Here is a 26135-nt window from a genome sequence, read left to right on the forward strand (position 1 = left end):
AAGTCAAAATGGTAAACATGAAAGACCACAGCCTGCACCTAATCACCTAATCGAGGTCCTGCTCGGCAGGCAGCGGTGTGGCCTGGTGCTGGCGTTGTCTGCCGGTGCACATGGGAAGCTGGCTGTCTCGTCAGCGCCTCCTGGGGCTTGACAGGAGTCCCCTGAAGCACACGGACAGCACCTCGCCTTTAGCTGGCTGTTCACAGCCCACCTGCTCTCTGCCAAGGTTCTTTCTAATGAGGATGTCTTGCTTCTGCAAGAAACATTGAAAACAGAAACCAGAAATTAATGAAAATGGCCATTTATAAGGTGAGGAAGGGAAGCAAGACTGAGGATGTCCCTTACTTTGTAGTTTTGGCTTTGGACAGATGGTAAATGCTGTAGGTAATTAGAAAAAGAAAGAAAAGCAATCGGGTCTGAGAAGAGATTATTTTCAAGTGATTGAGAAGACTCCAGTGTTGTTCCATCCGGAAAGGTGGCTCTTCCAGGTAAGTGGGTTGCCTCGTGTTCCCTACAGGTACCTAGTAGAGGGAAGCTGTGGGATCCCATTCTACTGCGAAGAATTGCTGAAAAACCTCGACCAGCACAGGGTGCTTGTTTTCCAACCCATACAGTCTGAGGAAAAGGCAAACGTGACCTGGAATAACCTGTTCAGTGAGTCCCACAGCGAGTGCTTCCCCCCTGTCCTTCTGCAGAGAGGGCAGCCAGAGTGGGCTTTTCCCTGGGCGGCTTCCACGAGGGCCAGAGGGTTGGGGAAGTCAAGGACTGTGGGACCTGATACCTCCAACCGCGAGAGAACGTAGCATTTTCGAGTCCCAGAAGACAACATTACTAGGCAAGTTTACTATTCAGGCCTTGCCATTTCTGATATCTCTTTCTGATCCTAACCAACTCACAAGTAGAGTACCGTCTCCTCATGAATGTGTTGGCATCTGAGTGTGGGTATTGAACATGTGTAAAATATATTGTTTTTTTAAAGTCATTATTGTTGAGAATATTACAATGTCCCCCTTTCTTCCCCACATTCCCCCTCCCCCGTGCCCTTGCCCACCCCACCACAGGCCTTCACCACACTATTGTCTGTGTCCATAAGTGATACATACATGCATATAAGATCTTTGGCTAATCTTTTCCTTCCCTCTGAGATTCATCAGTTTGTTCCATGTTTCCATGCCTCTGGTTCTATTTTATTCATCAGTTTATTTTGTCCATTAGATTCTTTGTTCATTTATTTTGATTTTTTGATATCTATCAATTGTTGATAGATAGGTATCTATTGCCATTTTTTGGTTCATATTTTTCTCCTCCTCCTCCTCCTCCTCCTCCTCCTCCTCCTTCTTTAAGAATACTCTTCAACATTCATGTAATACTGGTTTGGTGGTGATGAACTCCTTTAGCTTTTTTTTGCCTGTGAAGCTCTTTATCTGACCTTCAATTCTAAATGACAGCTTTGCTGGCTAGAGTAATCTTGGTTGTAGGTCCCTGCTAGTCATCATTTTGAATATTTCTTGCCACTCCCTTCTGGCCTGCAAAGCTTCAGTTGAGAAATCAGCTGACAGTCTTATGGGTGCTCCCTCGTAGGTAACTAACTGCTTTTCTCTTGCTGCCTTTAAGATTCTCTCTTTGTCTTTAACCTTTGGCATTTTAATTATGATGTATCTTGGTGTGGGCCTCTTTGGGTTCCTCTTGTTTAGGACTCTCTGAACTTCCTGGACTTGTAAGTCTATTTCTCTCACCAGGTAGGGGAAGTTTTCCGTCATTATTTCTTCAAATAGGTCTGAAATCTCTTGCTCTCTCTCCTCTCTTTCTAGCACCCCCATGATGCAAATGTTGGTAACTTGAAGTTGTCCCAGAGGCTCTTTATACTATCTTCATATGTTTTTATTCTTTTTTCTCCTCTGGTTGGGTGTTTTTTGCTTCCTCATAGTCCAAATCACTGATTTGATTTTTTGCATCCTCTACTCTACTGTTGATTCCCTGTAAATTATTCTTCATTTCTGTTAGTGTATCCTTTGTTCCTGACTGATCCTTTCTCATTTCTTTGATATTCTCACTAATTTCCTTGACATTCTCACTAAAATCCTTGAAATTCTCACAAAGTCCCTTGAAGCTCTTGTTAAGATCCTTGAGCATCCTTTTAACCATTATTTTGAACTCTATATCTAGTAGTTCTTTTTTCTGGAGATCTCTTCTGTTCTTTTATTTGTGACATGTTTCTTTGTATCCACATTTTGGTTGCTTCCCTTGTGTTTGTTTCTTGTATTACTGCATGTACTTCCAATAGTTTTTGTTTCGGGGGGGCAGGGAGATAAAACATCTTTTTTGTTATTGTTGTTAATCCTCACCCGAGGATATTTTTTCATCGATTTTTTTTGGAGAGAGAGGGAGGGAGGGAGGAGAGACATGTGAGAGAGACACATTGATTGGTTGCCTCCCGCACTTTCTCCAACTAGGTCTGGGACAGAACTTGCAACCCAGGTACATACCCTTGACCAGGAATTGAACCTGTACCCTTTGGTACATGGGGCAATGCTCTAATCATTGAGCAATATTGGCCAAGGGCAGGACAAAACATCTTTGGAATAAATTTAGATTTTTCATATATCATTTTTACTTAAAAACAACATTCCAAACTATTTGGTGAGCCAACACACACATCTGCCTATTCTTCCTCATGTGAGACCACCTCAAAGTGCATCCAAAAATCAGGATAATGACAGAACAGTGACTGTCCACTTTTCTTGCCTTTTACCTCCTGATAGAGAATGTTGCTAAGCCAACAGAGCTGTTAAAACCATTTACTCTCAGTAGTGATGGTGGAAGTGAGGAAGTCTGCAAACTCGCTAGTGGTGTCAGATTGAAGAACTTGTCACCACCAGCATCACTGAAAGGTAAAGACAACTCGACCTGGTGCTCCTTCTCCAGAGCCTGGGCACCCTCTGCTTCCTCTAGGACAAGGATCTGAAAAGAAGATGAGATCGGCACCCTGGCGTGGCTTGCTTTGCGTCGCCCTGGGCTGGGGAGGCTCCAGGAAGGTGGGACTTTTCTGCTTCTAATTAGGAGCCACCTCCCTCCTGTGCATATTCTGGAGTCTGATTTGAACAAAGTTTTCTTCAGCTGCATGCAAGAATGAGGTACAGTACATTCTCAATTAAACAGAAACCAAGTAAGGAGAGAGAAGGTAATACTGAAAGTTCTCTGCCATTTGTTTTTGTAAGAGATGGCAAAGAGGAGAATTTATATCAGAGATGTGTTACTGTTCTTTTAAAGAAAACAATTTTCCAGCCACGTCCTTGTATATACTCAGCTCTGATTCATGCTAGCTATAAAGAACTTTAAATGTTTCAAAGGATGACCGAGGGGTACCTCAAGGGTCTCAGTCTCCAAAAGAGCCTCTAGCTCATTTCTGTGCTTTCATTCACTGTGTCCACCAGCATAGGAAGGTGGCCTAGCGTGGCTTCTATAGTGGTCTGTGGACAAGTTGAGAAGTTCTCATTTTGTCCCTGATGAGGGTGAGGTGATGACATTCTGGTCTGATGTCCAGGAGGACATGTGAGCTATGACACTGAGCTTAGAAGAGAAGTTGGGATTGGTGCCGGGAACCCGCTGACACTTTGTCGTGAACATAGAGATGGTAATGGAGCGTCACAGGAAAAGAAGGACCTCTGGGGAGGACAGAGGGAAGCCTGGTTGCTAGGCGATCCCAGGAGAGAGAGTAGCCAGTGAAGAAGATAGAGGACCAGCTACGGAATACAGATGGCAGGCCTGGTTCCTTCCGCCTGCGGTGGCCCATCCTGGTCACACTTTAACACAATCAGAACTTTGAAATCAGTCTGATGTTTGCCTGGCCTTCGTGCCATGCGCATTTTTAGACCCTAGCATATGCATTGTTCGTGCTCTCAGCCAAGCACTCTGTGAAGTAGGCACTAAGCAAACACTTCTTTTGGCCTCACCTGGTGGGGTTTCTGTGAACAAGAGCTGTAGAGCAGGACAGTGGTCTGTCTCTAGAAAGTATCTGATACAGACAGACGAGCAGTTCCCTACTGTGTGGCTTTTGCACTTGCAGAAATCTCTCTGGTCCAGCTGGATAGCATGAGCCTCTCCCACCAGATGTTGGTCAGATGTGCAGCCATCATTGGCCTGACCTTCACTACGGAGTTGCTGTTTGAGATTCTCCCGTGTTGGAACATGAAGAGGATGATCAACGCCCTGGCGACTCTTGTGGAATCCAACATCTTTGATTGTTTCCGGAATGGCAAGGAGCTCCGGAAGGCTCTGAAGCAGAATTCGGCCTCGTTTGAGGTGTATCATCGCTCCTCGTCTCTGAAGCCCGCTGAAGGACGGGGTGAGTAAGGCCTGGAAGGGACCCATGTTTCCTCTTAGTTAAAGGCATAGCTGAGTCAGAGCTGACCCACGGTAATTAGCGGGACCGGGTTCGTACCCCTGACCCCCCACCTGGCTGAAAAACCCTCTGTTCCCTCTAGCTCACAGGGAGAGCGAAGCGCTCCGTGAACTGGAGAGCGAGGTCATCGAGTGCCACATCATTCGGTTCTGCAGGCCGATGATGCAGAAGACAGCCTACGAGCTGTGGCTGAAGGACCAGAAGGTGGACATGCACTTGAAATGTGCCCGCTTCTTAGAAGAAAACGCCCACAGGTGCGACCAATGCCACAGCGGGGACTTCATCCCCTATCACCATTTCACGGTGGACATTCGGCTCAACTCTTTGGACATGGACTCCATCAGGAAGATGGCCAAATCCCAGGGATTTAAAAGTAAAGTTACTTCTTTCTTAATTAGCTCCAACCGTTCCTGGAGAAGGTGAAGGTTTCAAGTCCCCCCAGGGCGTGGGCACACTGAGTTATGAGACCTCAGCAGCAGAGGGGCGGGCAGGGGGAGCTGGGAATGTGTGTGGTGGAGTCTGGCTGAACCAGTCTCCCTGCAAGACAGACAGACAGGTAGGATGAGGGTGTGGCCAGAGTTCAAATTGAAATGTCCAAAGGATAAAACAGACCCAGCTTCATTCACACCAGGGATGGAACCCTAGGGGTGGGGTGGGGGTGGGGCCTGCCATGGGGAAGTGGGAGCAAGAACAAGGTCCCTGAGGGCAGTAAGAATGTTGCTGTTTTGTTGGTGGACTTTGAAACACGGCTCCAGCTGAAGAAGATGCGTGGGAGAGAACTGAGCAGGGCCGAACTGGTCAGGGCTCCAGAGAACAGAGCTCCAGCTCAGGGCTGGGATTCAAGGCCACTCGTGAAGCCAAACTGATAACGCAAACCAGCCAAACATCTGGGAACACACAATGGAGGGTTGGGGGATGGAGGGTTCATGGGCCCCTGGACTCAGCTCCTGCAGGCATAATGGGTGTCAGACTTAGGGCAGCAACGCCCACTCCAGCCCCCACTTGTGGGTAGCCCTGGCCTACGGCCACAGTGATTATGCCTAAATCTGCCTGGAAAAGCAGAGGCCACAAGTAGAGGATTCCTATATTATACGGATATTAAAAATTGGGAAGAAATGCATGCGAAGTGCCTAGTTCATAGGAACAAAATAAGTCCTTATTCTCATTTGTTCTCTATTTTATGTGCATTGTCATTGGATCTTCATTTCAACGCTTGAAGGTGGAGGGCTATTTTCATTTTATACAGGAGGAAATTGAGGTTCTGGAAGACGAAAGAGCTGTGTAATGCCGCAGAAGAAGGGGCAGAAGGTGTGCAGGAGGCAGCCGATCAGTGATTCTCTCTCATCATTGATGTTCTATCTCTCCCTCCCTCCCTTCCTCTCTGAAATCAGAGAAGAAAAAAAAAACTTTTTAAAAGAGAAATCAGGTCAAGAGCTTGTGAGTCTGTATATATCAAGTCTGTACTTGAGGGTTTCAAGTCTCCATTTGGGCACAAAGATGATGAGACTTTAGTAGTCTCACCCCATTGGGACAAGGAAGACGTCAAGGGAACATACACATTGCCGAATCTAGTGTTTATTACTAGTATGTTACATTTCCCCCCATGCATTATAGTTTTGAGAAATTGGAAATATGTCTTTAAATGACTATTATAAAAGTAGTATATGTGTAACGTGATATTGAAATTGAAATTTGTACCAAGCACTAAAATACAATGGTTGCTGCCAACCAAAGTGAGGTAAATAGATGGATAAAGAGAATGTATGAAGGAAATCGCTGAGAATCAGTTATAATCTTGGAGCCTTCCTCCAGATCCAAGACATAAACACGAGGGAGAGTGTGGAGAGGGCCTGGATTTGTGAAGAGAACCCACGAGGTTTCCCGTGTCATTCTCTCAGCCCTAGTAAGGTGTCTTCCTTAGCATCAGTGCCAGGACACAGAAGGAGAGGCCTACCCGACCCTAGGGAGCTGGAGCAGCCTGTGGCTGCACTGGGATTGCACTGTCCTCCCAGAATTTGGGAGAGGATGTTGCAGGGTTTTCACAGATCTGCAGTTAAGGGTAGATGAGATAAACAATTGAAAGTGGTTGGCATACGGATGGAATTTAAGTCAAGGGCAGGTGAAATTACTGAGAGAAAATAATTGGATAGAGAAGGGAGTCCAGGACCAAACCCGGGCTTACCAACATTTGGAATGTTGGCAGAGGCATAGGAGCCACGAGGGAGGGAAGCAAGGGGATGGGTGTCACCAAAACCAGTTAGGGGAGTGGTCCATTGTACAGAAAAGGTTACAAGATGTGGCCTTTGGATTTAGCAGCTTGGTGGCCACTGGTAACCTTGACAAGAGCAGTTTAAGGGGGAGGATAGAGGCATCATTCAATTCCTTCAGCTCCCAGTCCCCTTGAGATAGACTAGATGGCAGTTTCAGAGCAGGGGGCAGGGAGGTGGACAAACCAGCCCTCTCTCATCTGATAAGGACCTTGAGAGAGGCCTGCACAGCGGTCGATGGGCACTAATTCTGTGGGAGCAGGGGCACAGAAGTCTTTCAGAAGAAGGTGATAACAAGGGCCTTCAACTGTACTTTTATAAATTAAAAGATCTGCAGAGTAAAGCGTCTGCCTTGAAGCCAGCAGACATATGATCTGAGACAAGTCTCTTTCCTGATCTGGGAGTTTTCCTTCTCCCGAGATAGAGAAGTGGCTAGAATAAACAATCCTCATTTGTTTTCTGTTTTAAGGTCATCATGGAATTTTCTAACATATTTAGGTTAGGCTGGACTGAAGGTTTTTTGTGTTGTTTTTTTAATCCTCACCAGAGGATATGTTTATTGATTTTAGAGAAGAGAGGAAGGGAGAGAGAGAGAAACATTGATGTGAGAAACATTGATCAGTTGGCTTCTGTACTCGCCCCAACAGGGGATCGAACCCACAACTAGGCATGTGCCCTGACGGAATCAAACCCACAACCTTTTGGTGAATAGGACTCTGCTCCAACCAAATGAGCCACCTGGCCAGGGGTGACTGCAGGTTTGAAGTCAAGGTTCCCTGCTCCTTATAACTAAACACCAGACATGTGCCGGGCAGAACAGCTCACTGACCCATACAACTCATTTGTTTATTTTCTAGCTGAAGAAGACATCTTTTCCAAAATAGAGATTATGAGGAAGTCTGAGATGTTTTCAGAAAATTCCAGGTACAGGCATGAATATAAGTGTTTAGGGGGTACAGCATAGACAACTGTCATTCAGTTCCAAAGACTGCTAGAGTCATCTGTCCGGCCAGCACCTCCGGCCTGAGGCAAAGTGGAGAAAGGCGGGGGGTGTTGGGGGGAGGTTTGGACAGTTGGATCTACATTAGGTTTTCTTATCTTGTCTTTTCTTGGTCTGTAAAGATGTTTTCATTTCAAAAGCTATACTGGTCCTCGCTGGTATGCTCAATGGTTAGAGTGTCGGCCTAGGACTGAAGGGTCTCAGGTTCCATTCTGGTCTAGGGCACCTACCTGGGTTGCAGGCTCCATCCCCGGCCCCGGTCGGGGGGCAACCAATCCATGTGTCTCTCTCACATCGATGTTTCTCTTTCTCTGTCTCTCCCCCTCCCTTCCACTCTCTCTAAAAATCAGTGGGAAAATATCCTCGGGTGAGGATTAACAGCGACAACAACAAAAGCCATACTGTGTCTGCGTGTAATTACTCCTCTTTATTTCTGCATTTGGACAGTTTCGAAGAAATAAGAGACAAGATGCTGAATTTCTTTGACATCATTATAGCAAAAATGAGGCCATCTCAGGAAGACATCATCCCCTTGGAGTCGTGCCAGTGCGAGGAGATCCTGGAGGTGGCCGTCATGCCGCTGGCCTACCATTTCCTGGCTCTGGGAGAAAACAGCAAAGCCTTGTATTACTTCCTTGAGGCCGCGTCCGCGTATCTCATCTTGGAGGATAACTACATGGTAAGCTGCTCCCACCCAGCTCTCCTCCGGGAGCCCGGGAGCCCGAGGCAGCGGAGTGGGAGCAGCCGGGAGCAGAGCGTTCCACTCCTCTTGTTCCTGCTACCTGCCAGCACCCCTTCCTTTGAAAATCAATTGCTCAGACAGGAAATTGAGAAAAAAAAGTTGCCTAGCCGGTTTTGCTCAGTGGATAGAGAGTCAGCCTGTGGACTGAAGCGTTCCAGGTTCCATTCCAGTCAAGGGCAGGTACCTCAGTTGCAGGCTCCTCCCCGGCCCGGGCCCTGGTCGGGGCATGTGCAGGAGGCAACCAGTCGATGTGTCTCTTTCACATTGATGTTTCTGTCTGTCTTTCCCTTTCTCTTCCACACTCTCTAAAAATCAACGGAAAAGTAATCTCAGGTGAGGATTTAAAAAAAATAGTGAGCCCTAACCGGTTTGGCTCAGTGGATAGAGCATCGGCCTGTGGACTGAAGGGTCCCAGGTTCAATTCCAGTCGAGGGCAATGTACCTTGGTTGTGGGCACATCCCCAGGAGGGGGTGTACAGGAGGCAGCTGATTGATGTTTCTCTCTCATCGATGTTTCTAACTCTCTATCCCTCTCCCTTCCTCTCTGCAAAATATCAACAAAATATATTTTAAAAAAATAGGACAAATTGCAAATAGCATTATGCGTCATTTGTAGAAACCTGCCGTGAATTGTCTGTCTATATTTGGGGAGGGAGGGCATATGTAATTCCCAAAAGGATGCAGAGAGGATGCCTGGCGTCTCTGCCTCAGGCTCCCCGGCTCGGCCAGCTTCACAGCCCTGAGGAGCCAGGCCTGCGTCCCCGGCCCGCAGGTGGCCTGCCCCATAGCTTACAGCCAGCAGCCAGCCACTGTCTACCCCAGCAGGCCAGCCAACCCTCGCACCTTAGATTTGCCTAACATTTCAAATTAAACCCTTCCCAATGTCAGAAAGCCCCAGTTCCCTCAAGCATGTATGTTAAGAATGAAAGTCTCCTCGGCACATTTGATACACACATGTAGGCCGGGGGGACATGGCCAGTGAGTCCCAGGAAGACAAGGTTTCTGGAGCCCTGGGACCAACTTGCTAAACCTGTAGGGAGTGAAATGACAGGAAGACAAGGATAGGATGCTGAGCTCAGAGCAAGGTTCCAGAATGTGCCATTCGCACCCTTCTCTCCAAAAGTCTGGTAAGACCAGGGCTGGCCACACACACCTGTCTCCCTCCTGCCTCCCACTCCTGCCCCTTGGGCTGCATGAGACTTGGGGAGAGGAGCTTTCGTGCTTCACCTCTTCCAGTCTGACCTTGCCTTGGTGGCCACATGTGCCAGGACTCCCCTGTCTAACAGTCACAAGAGGTTGAAGAGGAAGTGAGGAGAGTTGTTCAGGCCTTTCCCCAAAGATGGCCCTGGAACGGGACACGGGGATGAGGCATAACTGGTCCCAACAGCAGACCAGCTTCTCGCAGGTGTGGGGCTGCGTCAGGGCCATGAATGTGTTGTTGGAAATAAGGGAGGTTGGGGATGGAAGTACTCGAAGGAGAAATTTCAGGGAAGGGGACTGATGTGACAACCTGAAGATGCAGAGATTTCTAGATTCATCCTCTAGAATGAGTGATCCAGTGGACAGAGATGGGCATGAAAGTGGCCCCTGTCTTCAGCTGGTGTTACCCATCCTGTTCCTGTCTAGACTTTGGAGGCCCTGTCCAATCAGGAGTGGGGGTGGGGGTGGAGGTGGAGGGGAGACCTGAAGTGGCCCCCGGTTCTCCCCCTTCAGTGGCGTCCGGGGTGATGGCCCCTCTGTGGTCTGGGTCCCTGCTGACTCAGCACCTCCGATCTTTGCAGGCATACACATATTTGAATGAGGGAGAGAGGTTGCTGAAAATCCTCAAGAAGGAAAAGTCTTGGAGTCATACTTTTGAGTCTGCCACTTTCTATGGCCTCAAAGGTCAGGTAAGAAACCATTAAAAACATAATTTTTCTGTGATTTTCCATTAGGGCTATACATAGAAGAAGTAGACACCACCCCTGTACTTTGTACAACCTCCCCCATCCTCTATCCCTGGCCCTTTTCCAAGACTCCAGAACCCCAAGTGCCAGGACTCAAACCTCACCGTCACTTGCCAGTAGCAAGGTCTTCCTTATCTTTCTTGATATTGTTATGCAATGTCCTAACAGACCCCCAAAATGGGCATGAATGGGTAAACATACTCTCTGAGGTAGATGAGTCACACCAAAAATTCTAAATGCTAGTCATTCAACCATCCTTCCATGCACACACCCAAGAGACACCGCTATGCACAGGGCGGTTGCTCCTGGGCCATAATTGACCATCTTCCTGTTAAAATCCCAAAAGCCTGTATTGTTGGAACACACCAACTAAGACCAGAATCACTTCCCTCCTCTCCCGTAGGTCTGTTTTAACATGGGCCAGATGGTACTAGCCAAGAAAATGCTGAAGAAGTCACTGAAGCTCCTCAACCGAACTTTCCCTTTCACCTTCATCTCCATGTTTTTCTATATCCATGTTGAGAAAAACAAACATCATTATTATATGAATCAGCAGACCCCAGAGAGCTCACCTCCAGGGTAAGGGAAGGAGCCGGGGAGAGCTGGGTTCTCGTCTCACTCCCCGGAGGAGGGAGGTCTACACATACACCAGTGGCCAGACCCCAAAAACAGTTGTGGAGGTTGAACATCTGAGATCAGGGTGCCAGCATGCTCGGGCAAGGGCCTTCTTGGGGTCACAAACTTCTCAGGGTGTCCGTATGTGGTAGAAGGGGCTGGGGGGCTCTGTGGAGTTCATAATAACACCAGCCCCACTCCAGAAGGGCTCCACCCTCATGACCTGATCACCTGCTCATGTCATCACTTTTGGGGATTCAGATTCAACAGGTGAATTTAGGGGGGTGCATACAGACCATGGCAGAAGGTAGTTGTTAAAATTAGGCAGTTCCTCCACTGAGCTGAGACTCAGCCGCCAAGAGCAGCGTGCAGTGGAGGAAATGACACGCTGGACGTCTGGGCTGGAGGTGGATGAGTGTGGGTCCTAGCTGTGTGACTCTGAGTCTCACCTTCTGAGTATGTAAATGGGGTTAATTACAGTCAGTCCTTGGTTTTCAAACATCTCCCATCTCACACAACTTGCTTCTCAACCCAACAACCCTTTCATGCTGATACCTATATGTCAGTGACATGTGTCTCAGGTGACAGGCAGAGGAGAGAATGTGCGAGTATGAGTTAGTTTACTGATAAATCTCATGTTGTTAACGTCTCAGGAAATTGTGCTGTGAAAATTTTTGTGTTTTCTTGCTTTTATTGCTGCTTGTTATTAAACTAGAAGCCCAATGCACAAAGATTCATGCAAGAATGGGCTTTCCTTCCCCTGGCTGCCGGCACCACCTTCACTCAGCTGGAGCCGCCTTTCTGCCTTCCCATGCTGCCCAGAGGCCCTGAGCAGCTGGGGCAGTGCTGAAGGCCTGCGTCGTTGCCATGGCGACAATGCAGGTGTCCCGCCCTGCCCCTGGCCACTAGGCACCTGTGTATGCAAATTAACCCACCATCTTTGTTGGGTTAATTTGCATACTCACTCCTGATTGGCTGGTGGGTGCCATGAAGGTACGGTCAATTTGCATCTGTCTCTTTTATTAGTGTAGATACAGTAAATCTCCATGGGTCCTGAGAAGGTTAGTGACAGCGGTAAAGTGAAAGGAAAACTATGAGAACAACCATAGAGCTTAGACATGCACTGCATGTAAGAAAGGCTAAAGCGGGGACTCATTCAGGGTCTGGAACAGATGAATTCAATTCACATTATTTCTAATGGGGGAAAAAGCTTCGGTTTTCGAACAAATCACTTCTCGAACAGCCTTCTGGGATGAATTAGGTTTGAGAACTGAGGTTCCACTGTACTCCACCCTTCCGTACATGGTTGTCATCAGAATCAAATGTGGTTAAATGATAAAAGTGTGTTTTTTAAGTAGCTTCACTTAAATACCAATGACCGGACTGCTGATTTACATAAATGATCTTAATCCTCACAAGGTCGGTATTCCAGTGCCCATTTTGCAGGGAAGAACATGTGTTCAGAACACTGATGTGCTGCTGGGAGGGGTGGCCGGAACCTGCGCTCCCTGCAGCGAGGGGAGGTGCTGACCCCTTCCTCTGTGACCGCCCCCCCCTGCCCTTCCTCTCACAGGAAGAAGCAGCTGGCGGAACTGCACCAGCAGGTCAACTGCTTCTCCCTGCTGTGGAAGATCTACAGCTTGAACTACTTTTTTCACTACAAGTACTATGCCTACCTGGCCGCTCTGATGGAAGTGAACTCTGCCCTGGAAACACAAGATGACTTCCAGGTAGGAGGCTTTTGTAGCTGCTTTTTAAATTTCTGCATCTCATTTGGCGAGACAAGCCTGGCCCGAGCCAGTCGGGTCTCAGAGTCACGAGGACCAATACCAGCCTCCAGCAGGCCTGCTCTGAGGCCAGCGGTTCAGCGCTCTGGTCCCAGCGTCCCTTACACGCCTAATGATTCTCAAGGACCTCAAAATAGCTTTTATTTCTATGGGTTGTAGCTATGATATTATGATATAAGAAACAAAAACAGATATTTAAAAATATTTTTAAAATAATAAATCCATTACATATTAACACAATTAACATTTCCATGCGGGGCGGGGGAGGGGGGGAGTATTTCTCTAAACAAAAAATTTAGCGAGAAGAGTTGCATGTGCTAAATTTTTGCAAATACCTTAATGCCTGACCTCCTGGAAGAGAGATTCTCACTCCACTTGTTGCAGAATTTACCAGGCGACCGAAAACGCACAACGGGTGCTCAGAAGATTCAGGAAAACCCTTTTATTTGCAGATGTACGAGGAGGGTGACTCAGGGGAGTTGGCTTCCAAAGCCTGAGCACCAAATGTGGAGGGTCTCTCCCATGTATCCCCTTGGTTTCTCTGTCCCCCCAAATGTGGACCAGGCTTCCGGACTTTTCTCGGGCTTTGCAGTCCCTCTGTGGGTTGGGGTGGGGGAAGTGAGATTACACCCAAAGGCCTGGCCTGAGTGGTGCCAGTGACCTCCCCTCTGGCTGAGCTGTTAAATTCTTGGTGTGTGGCCCTTGCAAACTGGGAGTATTTGGGAAAACAGATTATCGCCTAAGGAAGGGGCAGTGACTTAACGATAGGCTAACAAGAATGGGCACTAGGATACTGGTTACTGGCACAGATTCAGATTGCTAGTCCCCCCTCCCCAGGTTGTCCTCTATATTCCCCCTCAGGCTCCCACCGTGCTCCCTCACACCTCTCTCCCTTGGAAAAGGCTATGTACCTGTGAGACAATGAGGGTGAAAAAGGAAAGTGCCAAATCATGACTCACGTGTCAAAGACTTTACCAACTCACTAATTAATGAGAGAGCTAGGAAAAGTTACCACTGGGTCCAAGGAGGATTCCATTTATGCAAGGATGGGAAACATCTAACCAAAGGGCAGTCATCACTGTGTTCCGCCTCCAGTTCCATTTCCATGAGAAAGTGGCTGGCGTCGGTTTCCTTTGGCACCCGGGGTTGTACAATGGCCCAGAGACAGGGACGAGCAGAGACAGCAGTGCCGGGAGCTGGGCAGGACACCCGCTAAGTTCCGTGGTTGTCCCCTCGCCCATTTCGATCTTTCACTATTTTTCCCAACACGAAATGCCTTAATATTAAGAAATCAGCTTTGACCTCTGTGTGTCCTCCCCGAAAGGGTCTTAGGGACCACACGGGGAGAAGCCCTAGTCTAGGCCATAAACTGGCAAGTCCTTGATTAGATGAAGTAAGCTCCAGGTCATATGATCAAGAAATGATTGAGCTCAGGGGTTAGAGCATCGGCCCACTGACTGAAGGGTCTTGAGTTTGATTCCTGATCAAGGGCATGTGCCTCAGTTGCAGGTTTGATCCCTGGTCCCAGTCAGGGTGCGTGTGGGAAGCAACCAATTGATGTGTCTCTCTCACATCGATGTTTCTCTCTCCCTCCCCACCTCCCTCTCCTTCACTCTCGCTAAAAAAAATCAATGGAAAAAATATCCTTGGGTGAAGATTAAAAGATAACTGATTAAGCTAAATCCAGCTCATCTAATCAAAGAGACCCGGTTCCTTTATAAAAGTACATCAAGTCTGGGCTCCTGGAACCGTCATCCCTTCTCGGAGCCATCAGTTATTGAGTGAAATGGTGCGGGGCACTGTACCTGTGGGATGATTAAATTCCACCATCAGTTCCTTTCAGGAGGCCAGAGTACGCAAGAATTTATAAGGCCCATAGATTGGGCCTCGGCCTGTGTCCTGCAATCCTCCCCTAGCTCCCCAGCCCCTAAGGGCCACTTTTGGTTGCTCAGACATCTAAGCTCAGTCGTCTAAGGGTCTCTGCACTGGTTGTCTCCTTGGCTCATCCTGTGACCTTGGCTGGGCTCTCTACTTTGCAGCTTGAAGGTCGCCTCCTCAGTGATGCCTCTCTTGATCCCCTCACCCATTCACTGTCCAGCCTGTCACCCTATTTTAGTGGCTCCTTACTGCCTGACGTTCTTTTTCACTCCTTAGTTAGTGTGTGGCCTGTGGGCCCCCTACCAGTGTGTCAGCTCCGTGAGAGCGAGCGGGTACCTTGCTGTTGTCTTGTTCAGCGCTGAGCTCCGAGAACGGTGTCCGGCACCTCATGGTGCTCAACGAGTATTTGTTGAATGAAATGCTTCACTTCTCCGATAGGTTTGGGGCCTTCTCCTAAAAACGTGGTGGAGTTGGGGGGCTGTGGAGGGTAAGATGGAAAAGTCAAAATGGAAAACTGAGTCACTGGACACTGTTGAGGAGATGGCTGTGCCCGAGGGCAGAACAGCTGGGGCCGTGCTCCCCGTGTCCACACGCAGGTGAGGCGGCGAGCGCAGCAGCACAGGAGGAATGAGTGTGAGCTCAGCTTCCAGGGCCCAACTCCCTGGGTGTGACCACCTGCGAGCCACGTGCCTCCGGGCGCGACATTTTCCCAGGAAGCGAAGCCGTTGGACTGTGTTCTCTTGGCCCCAATCCAGGCAGCCCCAGACTTCACTGCAGTTTGGACTTTTCATTGCCCAACAGCCCTCTCCCATCCGCCCTCCTTCTGGCCATCCTTCCCTCCTGGTAGCGCCATTTGAAACACGCTCTAATAAAGCAAACCAGCCTTTCTTTTTTATTAAGTTACAAAAGGGATACGTGCCTGTCATAACACATTCAACACTACAGAAATGCATAAAGTGAAAAGTAAAGTCTCTCTTCTCCCTCTAATACAGCGGTTCTCCACCTTTCTAATGCGACCCACAGGTTGAGAACCGCTAGCAGGGTCGCCTAAGACCATCGGAAAACACAGATATTTACATTACGATTCATAACAGTAGCAAAATTAGTTATGAAGCTGCAACGAAAGTAATTTTATGTTTGGGGGTCACCACAAACATGAGGAGCTGTATTAAAGGGTCGCGGCATTAGAAAGGTGGAGAACCGCTGCTCTAATCTGTTGTCCAGCCCCAACAAGGGGTAATTACTATTTACACTTGGAGGTGAGTCCTTCCTGACTCTTTGCCATGTGATCACATAGCCACACATATAAGCCATTGTTTTTATTTTTTTCACAACAATTGAAATTCTTGTTTAAGGCCTCTGTGGCGAGAGGGGCCATCAAGCTTGTCCTGGGTGGTTTGGGGGAGAGGTGGCAGGAACCCAGTTTAATTTCTGTGCCAAAGCCCAGGGCGTGGCCAGGTGGTCAGTTCCATTCTCCAGCAGATATTGGGCAGCTTCTCCCAGCTGCCTGCAGGGGCTCCATCTCGGTCTTGCCCTTCTCCCCCCACCCCATCTGCCATTTCAGATCATCAAGGCCTACCTGGACTACTCGCTGCTCGAACAGCTGGCCATCCAGAGCAGCACGTGGTACAAATACGAGATCATGGCCATGGAGATGATCTTAAACCTACCCCTGAAAGCCGAGGGCATTGAGATCATGGCGTACATGGCCGACACACTGGGCTCCAACAAGTTCTTAATGGGTCATTTGGACTTGGCCATTGACTTAGGTAAGGGCTGGCTGAGCCAGACAGGACACGCAGATATAAGTGACACCCGGGAATCTACTGAAATTGTTTTCTCCTCAGGCTCTCGGGCCCAGAAGATGTGGGGACTGCTCCGGAATCCTTACAAACAATACAAGGTCCTCTGCTGGCTCAGTAGAAGTCTTTGCCTGAAAATCAGGTATTTATCTTAAAGCATTTTCCAACATGAGGGGGAGGAAGCCATAGTGATGGAGAGTTCTGGGCTCACTACCCCGGCCCTCAGGGGGGTTAGGGAGGAAGCTGTACAGCCAGATGTCACGGATCATCATCATCCTTTAGAAACCAATGCTCTTCCCCAGAATTCTCCCACACTTAGCTTCTCGCTCTGCTCTGGCCAGTGACTGGAGGAGGACCAGATAGCCATCCCCACCGTGGGCATCAGAGGGATGGAAAAGGAAAAGCCTCCTGGGGAAGCGATGCCTAGAGACTAGCAGCCAGGACCGGAGGCCCGAGGTGGCCTGAGCCCGGTCACCCCAACGTGGAGGTCCACGAAAGCACAATTTGAACGAGGAGTTGACTGGAGATTTAGGGGTGGGTTTGAAGCTTTAGCGTTGCATTTGGTCCTGACGTACCAGGCAGGACTGAGACTGGGCCAGAACCGGGTTTGATTCTCTTCTCCCTGAATGTGACCTCAGGCACAAGCAGCTGATCCAGGTGCTGGGGTGGCTGTGGGACCTCTCTGTGGCAGAAGAGCACATCATCTGCAAGGCGTTCTTCTACTTCATCTGCCTGGACATCATGCTTTATTCTGGTGAGCCTGGCTTTGGGGTCTGCAAGGGACTGGGGGGGGGGAGGGTGACACTCATGTTGGAGTGGTGTGGCAGCTGTCAGGGCTGGGGCTCCGGGTCACTAGGTTTCTGGCTGGAAAGAGGAGAGGATAGGAAAGAGGAGAGCCTGGTGTTAGGGGGTGAGGGCCATTTGGAAGGTGCAAGGATTGTGAGGCCAGCAAGGAAAAGAATTCAGTCTAGAGGACGCTGTCGGCCGTAAGCTGCCAGTCAGTGTCCCATCAATTCACACACCAGTGACAGTGTCGCTATGTATCCTTAAATAAGGCATTTAATTACTCAGGATATACGGAGTAATGTCAGGTTGAGAGTGAAGGGTAGGATTGCTGATGGTGGGAGTTCCGGGCACTGGCAGCTGCTGGTGATTTGGAAAACAAATCCGATAACCTCCAGGTTCCCCCAAGTGGGCCGCGCTCAGGGCACATGTTAAATCAGAGGGGCCCCTGGGTTGGGCTTCCTCACAGGGTTTGGAAGGGGCAGCAGATACTGCTGCGGACGGGAAGGGTGGGTGGGAGACAGGCAGTCCCAGGCGGCACTCGGCCAACTTCTTGGGCTCGAGCAGGGAGAGCTGGTTTGTACCCCGCTCCTGCCTGGTCGGCCTGTGGAAGTGAATCATGTCTACACACACATCCACGAAAGCTGGGCACGGCCACCACGGGCAGAACAGCAATGTGGCTGTGGCAATCCACAGGTGTCTCTGTGTCAGGCCACTCTGACGCCTTCTATTGATCTTGGGTATCCTATCTAATAAAGAGGGGATATGCAAATTGACCACCACGCCATAACAAAATGGCTGCGCCCACACGGAGTCAGGGATTCCATAACACAAGATGGCTGCACCCACAGCGGAGGATGAGTTCCCATAATGAGTCTTAAGGAGCAATCAGCAGGGACCTGAGGCTGCGCTCCCCGCCTGCTGGGGCTTGACAGGGGACCTCAGGCCATGCCTCCTGCCCCAATGCCAGGCCGGGGTACCTCAGGCTGTGCCCCCCACCATGTGGGGCTTGACAGGGGACCTCAAGGCACGCCCCCTGGCCCAGGCTGGGGGACCTCAGGCCACACTCCCCACCCCAGCGTCAGGCCAGGTGACCTGAGGCCGCGGCCCCCACCTGGTGGGGCTTGATGGGGGTGGGGCCGGCCAGGTCTGGGTCTCTAGTGATTTTGAGGCACACGTGGGTAGGCGGGGACTTGACTCTGGTTCCCATGGCGTGCCCCAGACTCGGACAGGAGGAAAATTTTCATATACATTTTATTAATTTTCTTTCATCTCTGACACTTCTATTATAGAGAAAGGGCAAATAGCAATATTAAAATATTTCCTCTAATTAATTCCCTTTTAATGTGCACAAATTTTGTGCACTGGGTCACTAGTGATTTATAAATACCCGAGTCCCCCTGGACTCACAAAGAAACCGGAGGTTCGGCCTCTCTCCACGGTGGGAAGTTCCCTGAGAGCCACCTTCCCTCAGCAAAGCTCTCCCATCTCTCTCTCAGGGTTTGTTTACAGGACGTTCAGCGAGTGTCTGGAATTCATCCAGGAAAACGAGGACAACAGGATCCTCAAGTTCCAGAGCGGGATCCTCCTGGGACTGCACTCGTGTGTGGCGATCTGGTAACCATGGGCTGCCCGTCACTAAACCCCCAACTCTGAACCCATTCAGTCCCGCAGAAGAGTTCTTTGAGATTTATTTTTTTTAAAGAAAGTAAAAGTATTTATAAATCATCCCCGAGACAGATAGAAGTCATCAGTGGCCTGACACTGAGACACCAGGGAGTCACCTGCTAGTTTGTGCCCCTCCCCCAAGACGGGAAAGAGATGCTGCCTCAGTTGTAGGCAAGGCAACCAGCATCGCCTATGCACGTGTTACGCTGTGGTGCTCTGGAGACCAGAGGAAAGAACACTTGCCCCCGAGGAGGGTTGAGGTTGAGGGAGACTAATAAAGAGCAGCACTTGCCCCTTCCCAAGATCTGATCATGCCGACAAACGTTGTTGGTGGAGCTGGTGTTGGAGGGTGTGCTGATAGCTGCAAGCGAGTGGGCCTAATGTTGAACTCGCAGTGGGCAGTTCTTGAAAGCTACAGTTTCGCCCACGGAGGCAGAGGGAAGAGCATTTCCACGCTCGCTGTGGGCATCACTGGCTCTCAAGGTGGAGGGGTGGGTACTGAGCTCTACCTGCGTAATCCTTCTCCCAAAGTCTGCAATCAACCACGTCACTCCTTATCGTCGGAGGAGGGAGGGAGGCCAGGAAGGGGCGCGGAGCTGTGTGCCGGTGAGGGCCGTCACATCAAGGCAAGTTCAGGGGTGAGGGAGAAGCAGGCCTGTACCCCGCTAATCCAGTGAGCCTGAGGCTTGATCCTTTGCCCCGTTAAGTGTCTAACTCAGCAAGCCTGCAGCCATGGCCTTGGCTTCAAGGCAATAGACCAGTAAGGCTCAGAGCATTTCATGGAACTTCTTCCCTAGCTATCCCCAAGACTGGAGTCGTTCCTGCTCTACTTCCCATCTCAAATACATGGGCAGCCATGTTGCCCGGTATTTAGAGATGCCGGGAAGAGGTTAAATGACAATATGGAGACATTGCTATGCAAAGTGCCACAAACTAGAGCTGTTCCAAATGTGAATAGCGACCTCCTCTTATCAGAATGCCCGGGGAGAAGTTAAAGCCCCCAAATGAATTACCCTTGCCAAGTAAAGTCCAAAGAGATTAAAGTTCAAAGTCAAATTAACTTGCCTACTTGAGTTCAAGTTCAAGGAATCTAAAGTCCAAAAGTTGTCCTAATTTATTATTCTACTCTGCAAAGCTCTTTCAACAGCTGCGGCTTTGGCATCCCCCGGAGAGCTTATAACAGAGTCCTGGTCCATCCCCAGTCTGCTTGATGCAGCAGATCTGAATTGGACCAGAAAGCCTGCATTTCTATGGAGCATCCACCTGACCCTGATGATGCCGGTGTGTGGCCCACACTTGGAGTAGTACTGGCTAAGGCCACCGCTCTGTGGATTTGGAGCGATGTCTTCAAGCCCTAGAAGCTATAGCTCCAAGTGTCTGATCGGCTTCACTTTTTAGAGTTCAAAGGGTTAAATCAATGGTGGCTAATAAGGCCGGAGTGTTCCCAAGGATTCTATTCATCTCAGACCATCAGAACATCCTATTCTTCCCTGGTCCATACCACATACGGTCCCGGTGGGCTTCCAGAAGCCACGTGCTGGGACCACCTCAGGAGCGACCAGTTTGAGAACTGGGCCCATCCCAAGGCTGACACCGACTCTTCTTGTCTCTCTTGTGGCGGCGCAGGTACGCCAGACTCCAGGAGTGGGACGACTTTCAGATAGTTTTCAATAAAACGAAAAACCTGGTGCCGCGAAGGACGCCCACAGCTCTTTACTTCCAAGGGATCTGCAGGTACTTGGAGGCCCAAGTCCTGCACCTGCAGAAGCAAATCGAAGGGCAGTCTGAGTACGCGCAGGACAGCGGCGTGGAGCTGCTCAAGGTGAGGCTGCCCGCTGGTCTCCCTCCTGAGTGGGTTTCTGTCTTCCTCGGGGACCACGGCTCCCGTACCTCCATACTGTAAGCAACCCCTCCAGCTTTCTAGAGAGCACTCCGGCCAAACGCCTGCCTGTCCTCACACCATTGGCCCCAGCAGTGCTTCCGGGAACCGTCCCAAGGCAAACAAAAATGTATCTATGGAGCTGCCGATCTCAGAACACCAGGAGAAAGCAAACGCTATACACCCTTCAAAAACGATGGGTTACCTTGGGAGGGTACCTTTAAACACGGGGGCATTTCATGTTTTAAAAATCCGAATTTCTGATCCTCCATTTAAAACCTGGAGTAGATGGCAACCCGAGGCCCTCTGTCCTGAAGGGCAGCTATTGGCTGGACCTGACAAGGTGGCCCTCAGGGCACACTTTCTCCAGGGGGAGGTGACCCCGCTGCGCTCAGCGACATCAGCCTGCTTACCTGCGTCACTGGCCTGGCTCCTGTCAGTCTTTAAATCCATGAGCCCTGATGTAGAGGAACCATGCCACTGAAAAATGTTCGTAACAGGATGTTAAGTGAGAAAAACAATGTTACCCTGTCATGTGATTAGTATGATCCTAACTGTGGTGGGTGTAAGAGTGTGTGTGAGCGTGTTTGTGAGTGTGTGAGCCTGTGTGAGAGTGAGTGTGTGTGTGTGAATGTGTGTGATTGAGCATATCTGTGAGAGTGAGTGTGTGTGTGTGTGAGTGTGTGTGTGTGTGTGTGAGAGAGAGAAAGAGAGAGAGAGAGAGTATAATAAAATAGTGAGAAAATGTGAACCCAAATTATTTCCTTCTGGGTGCCAGGGTTACGGGTGATTCTTACATTTTTTGCTCTTCTTTTCATTTTCCCCGGAAATCTTAAACAATCAACTTATAGTGCTTTGGTAATCAAAAGAAGACCTATTTTTTACAAAGTGGTTGTGGGAAGGGCTGATGAGCTGTGAGGTCGCCCCCTTTGCCAGGGGCGGGACCTCCGTGGACACCTGGAATTGGAAGAGGACAGGAGGAGCTGGAGGCAGATGGAGAGACTTGATGGCAGACCAAGTAGCCATTGCACACACAGGAGCCACCAGACAAAGCGGTTCTTGCTAACGCAGCAGCAAACACTAAGCAGCCTCACACCGGCTGGTCAGAAACGTGCTTTTATACCAACTCAGACTAAAGCGGCTTCTTGCCAAACAGTGACATCGGCACTGGGCTTTAGAAAGGTGCGCCGGCACCGTGCCGCCAGAAAGCCGCCGGGTCACTGTCTTCCCCGCAGGTAGCAAAGGGCCTTGAACCTGTGAACATCCCGTGGACTCTGCTTAGGGTCCCCACGCGAGTCCACCCAGTTCGCACTCTGGGTCTGGGTCGGCCACCTGCCCTTCGTCGTCTTACCTCCACCCCTTCCCATGTCGGTCTCGGTAGCATGTTTTCCTTGATGGCTCTGTCCTTGAACTGTCCCCAAGTCGTCTGTGGAGGGAACACTGCAGCCGAGGACCGCTCTGGGATTCTGACCTGCTGGCTCTTCCTCAGAACTTGGAGAGCACGGTGGCTCAGAACACCACGGGCCCCATCTTCTTACCGAGGATGTACCACCTGATGGCCTACGTGTGCATACTCATGGGCGACGGGCAGAACTGTGACCTCTTCCTGAACACAGCCCTGCAGCTCGCGGAGAACCACGGGAACATGCTGGAGATGAGCTGGCTGAGCCTGAACAGAGTGAGTGCCAGCAGCCAGCAGGCTGTGTGTGTGTTGGGGGGAGGGGGGGGGGGGCGGCGCTCACCCTTCTGAGACGCCCGGAGCTGAGCGCTGAGGTTTTGAGGGTGTGGGAGGCCTCGGGAGTCTTACTGCGAGGGGTGACATGTCCATAGCTCAGGCATGTGCACCTCCTCTTCCCCTCTGAGCTCCCATGGGCCCTCCCTCCTCCCTCCTCCAGAGCCCTTGAGCCAGACTGTGGCCCCTCTCCTGTGGCCCTCACCACTTTGTGTTACCTTTGAGTGCCTATCTTTTCTCCCCCCTGAGAAGCAGAAACCACACTCAGTACCAAGCACAGTGCCTTCTGCTCGGGGTCAGTGGGATAATGACTGAGAGTACACGTCGCCATGTTTATTTACAGTCATGTGTCAGCAGTCTGGGCCGAAAAGTTCATTCTTCGTGGCTCCACATAGTTTTAAAAGCCCAGAGATATCTGAGCCCGGATCTCACTGGCCAGGGGGCACCCACCGGCCTGTGTTCTCTCTGCCCCCTCAGGAGTGGTGGTACTCAAACTCCGACCTGAACAAGGACCAGTGGCTGCAGATCGTTGTGAACCTCCCCACGTGGGAAAGTATCTTATCCGGCAAGGTCAACGTGCAGGACATTCAGAAAAACAAGTTCCTCATGAAAGTGAACATCCTGGACAATCCTTTCTAATGCCTCCTGAGAGAGGAGAGATTTCAGTGACTCGTCCATTACCACCTTCCTCTGGCCCGCGCTCCAGGCCCACACTCCCTCTCCCGTGCCCAGAGCCAGGCCTGGCGGCTTCGTCCGCCCGGAGCGCCCACCTGGGCCGCGGGCAGCGCTCCCTTCCCCGGCTCCACACGCGTGGCCCTCGCCTCTCACACTGCACTCCTCCCCCTGGTTATCCCAGCCCGCGCAGGACTAGCACATGGGGAGACAGTAAAATTGAGATGGAACATGTTGCAGCGGATATGTTTCTAGTGAACCTATTAAACCGAAAACGTTTATTTGTAAATGTCCGGCTGTTCAGTCTGTGTAGGTAGCACAGGTTTGCAAACAGCAAATTCTCGTCACGGTTTGCGAGGGCGAGACGGGGAGAGAGACATTTCGCAGAGCCTGGCGGCAGCTCCCAAAGCCCTCTCCCCACCCGCCCCACTGACATCTACCGGAGTGAGATTTTAAAAGTGGAACTGTTAGCCATTTCGGTGCGGGCATCTTTTACATGCATAGAGTTTACGCCTTTTTATATTTATCCAAGCGGTAGCATGCGTGTCCCAGGTGTCAGAGACGCCGCCCCGAGCCCTCCTCCGCCGGTCTGTGGGCAGGAAAGCAGCTCTTCCTGGCTTTGGCCTCCGAGGACCGCTGGGACCCGTGCCAGGTCAGCCCGCTCTGCCCCGGAGCTCGCGTCCCGACGCAGGTGGCCTCCTCCGGCAGGCGCACACGGATTTCCCTTTGTTGAGTCCAGTCACCTTCTGATCCTGGAAGCGGGTTCCTCCGATGAGCACACCCCGACTCTCAGCATTTCCATAGGCAGTGCCCACACAGCGTCCCTTTAACAGGCCAGCATTTCATTGTCCTTCTGCGAAGGGCACCGCTGTGCATTTTTCCTCCTGGGAACTTAACGGAGCTCCAGGAGGGAGGTGGGATGTCCCTGTTGGTGCCACGAGGTTAGCACAGAGGCGGGGGCCCTGGCCCCGCTGGGGGCAAGAGGCTAGGAAATGCGAGCTTCGGCTCTATCAGGGGCTCCCAGCTCATCAGCAGAGTCACCTGGCCTCTCTGTTCAGTGCTTGCACCCCAGGAGATGAAGTCCTCAGTGTGAAGCTGGAACCGGGGAGGGGACAGCTGGGGAGGACAGGTACCCACAAACTCTCCTCCTCCAAAACTTCACAAACGTCTTTCACTTGGTTTATTGGCTCGTAACCAAGTGAAAGCAAGCCCGGGCGCGGCTGGAGGAGGCGGCGGAGAGGGCGGCTGCGTTGGAAGTGCGAGGATGAGAGTCCAGGGGCTAATGAGAGACAGGGCAGAGGAAGGGGCGAGCCAAGGAGAGAGGGCAGACTAAAGATTTAACCTTCCACGCGTCTGCATCCAGAGGGGCATGCACCAGGCTTTGCAGGAACCCCGGCTATGTCACCAACCAGTTGGTTATGTGACCTCTGCGTCAGTTTCCTCAGGTCTCACCTTCGCAGATTGTGACAAGGTCCCTCCCCTCCCCATCCTGCTGTGATTCCAATGGATGGCCGTGGGTGCATCCTCTTTCTCACCAGCAGATGGCAGCACCCGCTGTTTGCTGTGGCCGCCACCCAAGGAAGAGTCAACCTCTCTTAAGCTTCAGTCTTCAGACCCGCAGCCTCAGCACGAGCTCTGGGAGGCACTCCAGTTTCCACAGCCCCACCCTCATTCCCACCGGAAGCTTCCAGCATCAGGTTCTCAGGAGCATCCCTTGAGAAGGTAGATTCTGGCTGGAATTCTTTATAGGAGAAGGCAGATAATCCACGAAGGTTTCAGGAGCGGAGAGGAATGGAGACGTGACGATCTTTTTTCCCTCTAACATGAGTCTTTGACCTCTCCTCCACTGACCTAGGAACCCCTGGAGGGCAGTCTCCAGCACTATGCCAAGTAAGTGCTCAGAAAGTGTTATGAATTAATGAGCCTATTAAATGACACTTTCTTTTTTTTAAATATTTTTTTTTATTGATTTCAGAGAGGAAGGGAGAGGGAGAGAGAGAAACATCAACGATGAGACAGAATCATTGATTGACTGCCTCCCGCATGCCCCACACTGGGGATCGAGCTCGCAACCAAGGCATGCGCCCCGATCGGAAATCGAACCTGACCTCCTGGTTCATAGGTCGACACTCAACCACTGAGCCACGCCAACTGGGCAAAGAACACTTTCAATTGATTATCTTAAGTTAATTTTTAAAGGAACCCTTAGAAGTAGGAATCTAATATTTATCGAATGAGTAAACTATATGGACCCTCACGGAGACCAACAAACATTACTTAACACCAGCGGCGGTAGGGTTACAATGTGGAGCAAGAAGCCCGCTGCATGGTGGTCACCGGTGTGGGCCTGGGCCTCGCTGGATCGGGTCCCCACACTGCCTGTGGCCAGCGGTGTGTCCTCGGCAAGGCATTTCACTGCTTCGTGTCTCGGTCCCCTTGTTTATAAAATGGGGATGATTACAATATCCACCTCATAAGGTGGACATGAGTTAATTCAGGTAAATTCTGCTGAGGAAACAAGCAATTAAAATACAGACTATAAAGGGTACTGCTGGAGAACAAATCGTAGAGACACGCACCTTAACGTGGCTTTAGAAAGCTTCCTGGGAGGGGAAATAAAACTCAGCCAGGTGAAAACTTTCCAGGTCGGGACCGTGGAGAGCCTGGGTCCTCCCACCTGGTCTGGTCGGCGTTCGGAGGGAGAGGAGGTGTGTGAGTGATGACATAGGGGGTGGGTAGAATCTGGGTGACTAGAGCCTGTGGGCCAGGTGGCATCAGGGTTGGGACCTTAACCTGCCAGCAATAGAGGAGTCACTGAACATGTCCTTTATGGAGGATGTGCATGGACCAGGCTTCTCTTTTAGAAAAACCTCCCCTGCCCTAGCCAGTTTGGCTCAGTGGATAGAGCGTCAGCCTGTGGACTGAAGGGTCCCAGGTTCGATTCCGGCCAAGGGCACATGCC

At 50.4% G+C, this 26135-nt stretch overlaps 1 protein-coding gene across 1 annotated transcript in view; it reads left to right on the forward strand.

Annotated features, from left to right (window-relative positions):
* Window positions 1–23262, forward strand: part of ADCY10 (adenylate cyclase 10) — a gene marked incomplete at its 5' end in the record, with an annotated part of 60537 nt that extends 37275 nt beyond the window's left edge. The window contains 16 exons of the mRNA XM_079762004.1: window positions 518–654; window positions 2763–2891; window positions 4067–4345; window positions 4485–4775; window positions 7527–7593; window positions 8117–8348; window positions 10193–10300; window positions 10761–10936; window positions 12546–12702; window positions 16202–16406; window positions 16485–16581; window positions 17078–17193; window positions 18722–18839; window positions 20517–20712; window positions 22259–22447; window positions 22979–23262. Coding sequence (XP_079618130.1) covers window positions 518–654; window positions 2763–2891; window positions 4067–4345; window positions 4485–4775; window positions 7527–7593; window positions 8117–8348; window positions 10193–10300; window positions 10761–10936; window positions 12546–12702; window positions 16202–16406; window positions 16485–16581; window positions 17078–17193; window positions 18722–18839; window positions 20517–20712; window positions 22259–22447; window positions 22979–23140 — 2659 coding nt within the window. The 3' untranslated portion in view covers window positions 23141–23262. The remainder of the gene's footprint in view (window positions 1–517; window positions 655–2762; window positions 2892–4066; window positions 4346–4484; window positions 4776–7526; window positions 7594–8116; window positions 8349–10192; window positions 10301–10760; window positions 10937–12545; window positions 12703–16201; window positions 16407–16484; window positions 16582–17077; window positions 17194–18721; window positions 18840–20516; window positions 20713–22258; window positions 22448–22978) is intronic.
* Window positions 23263–26135: the final 2873 nt, after the last annotated feature.

The sequence above is a fragment of the Cnephaeus nilssonii genome (assembly GCF_951640355.1).
Source record: "Cnephaeus nilssonii genome assembly, chromosome: 21".
NCBI classification, from domain to species: Eukaryota; Metazoa; Chordata; class Mammalia; order Chiroptera; family Vespertilionidae; genus Cnephaeus; species Cnephaeus nilssonii.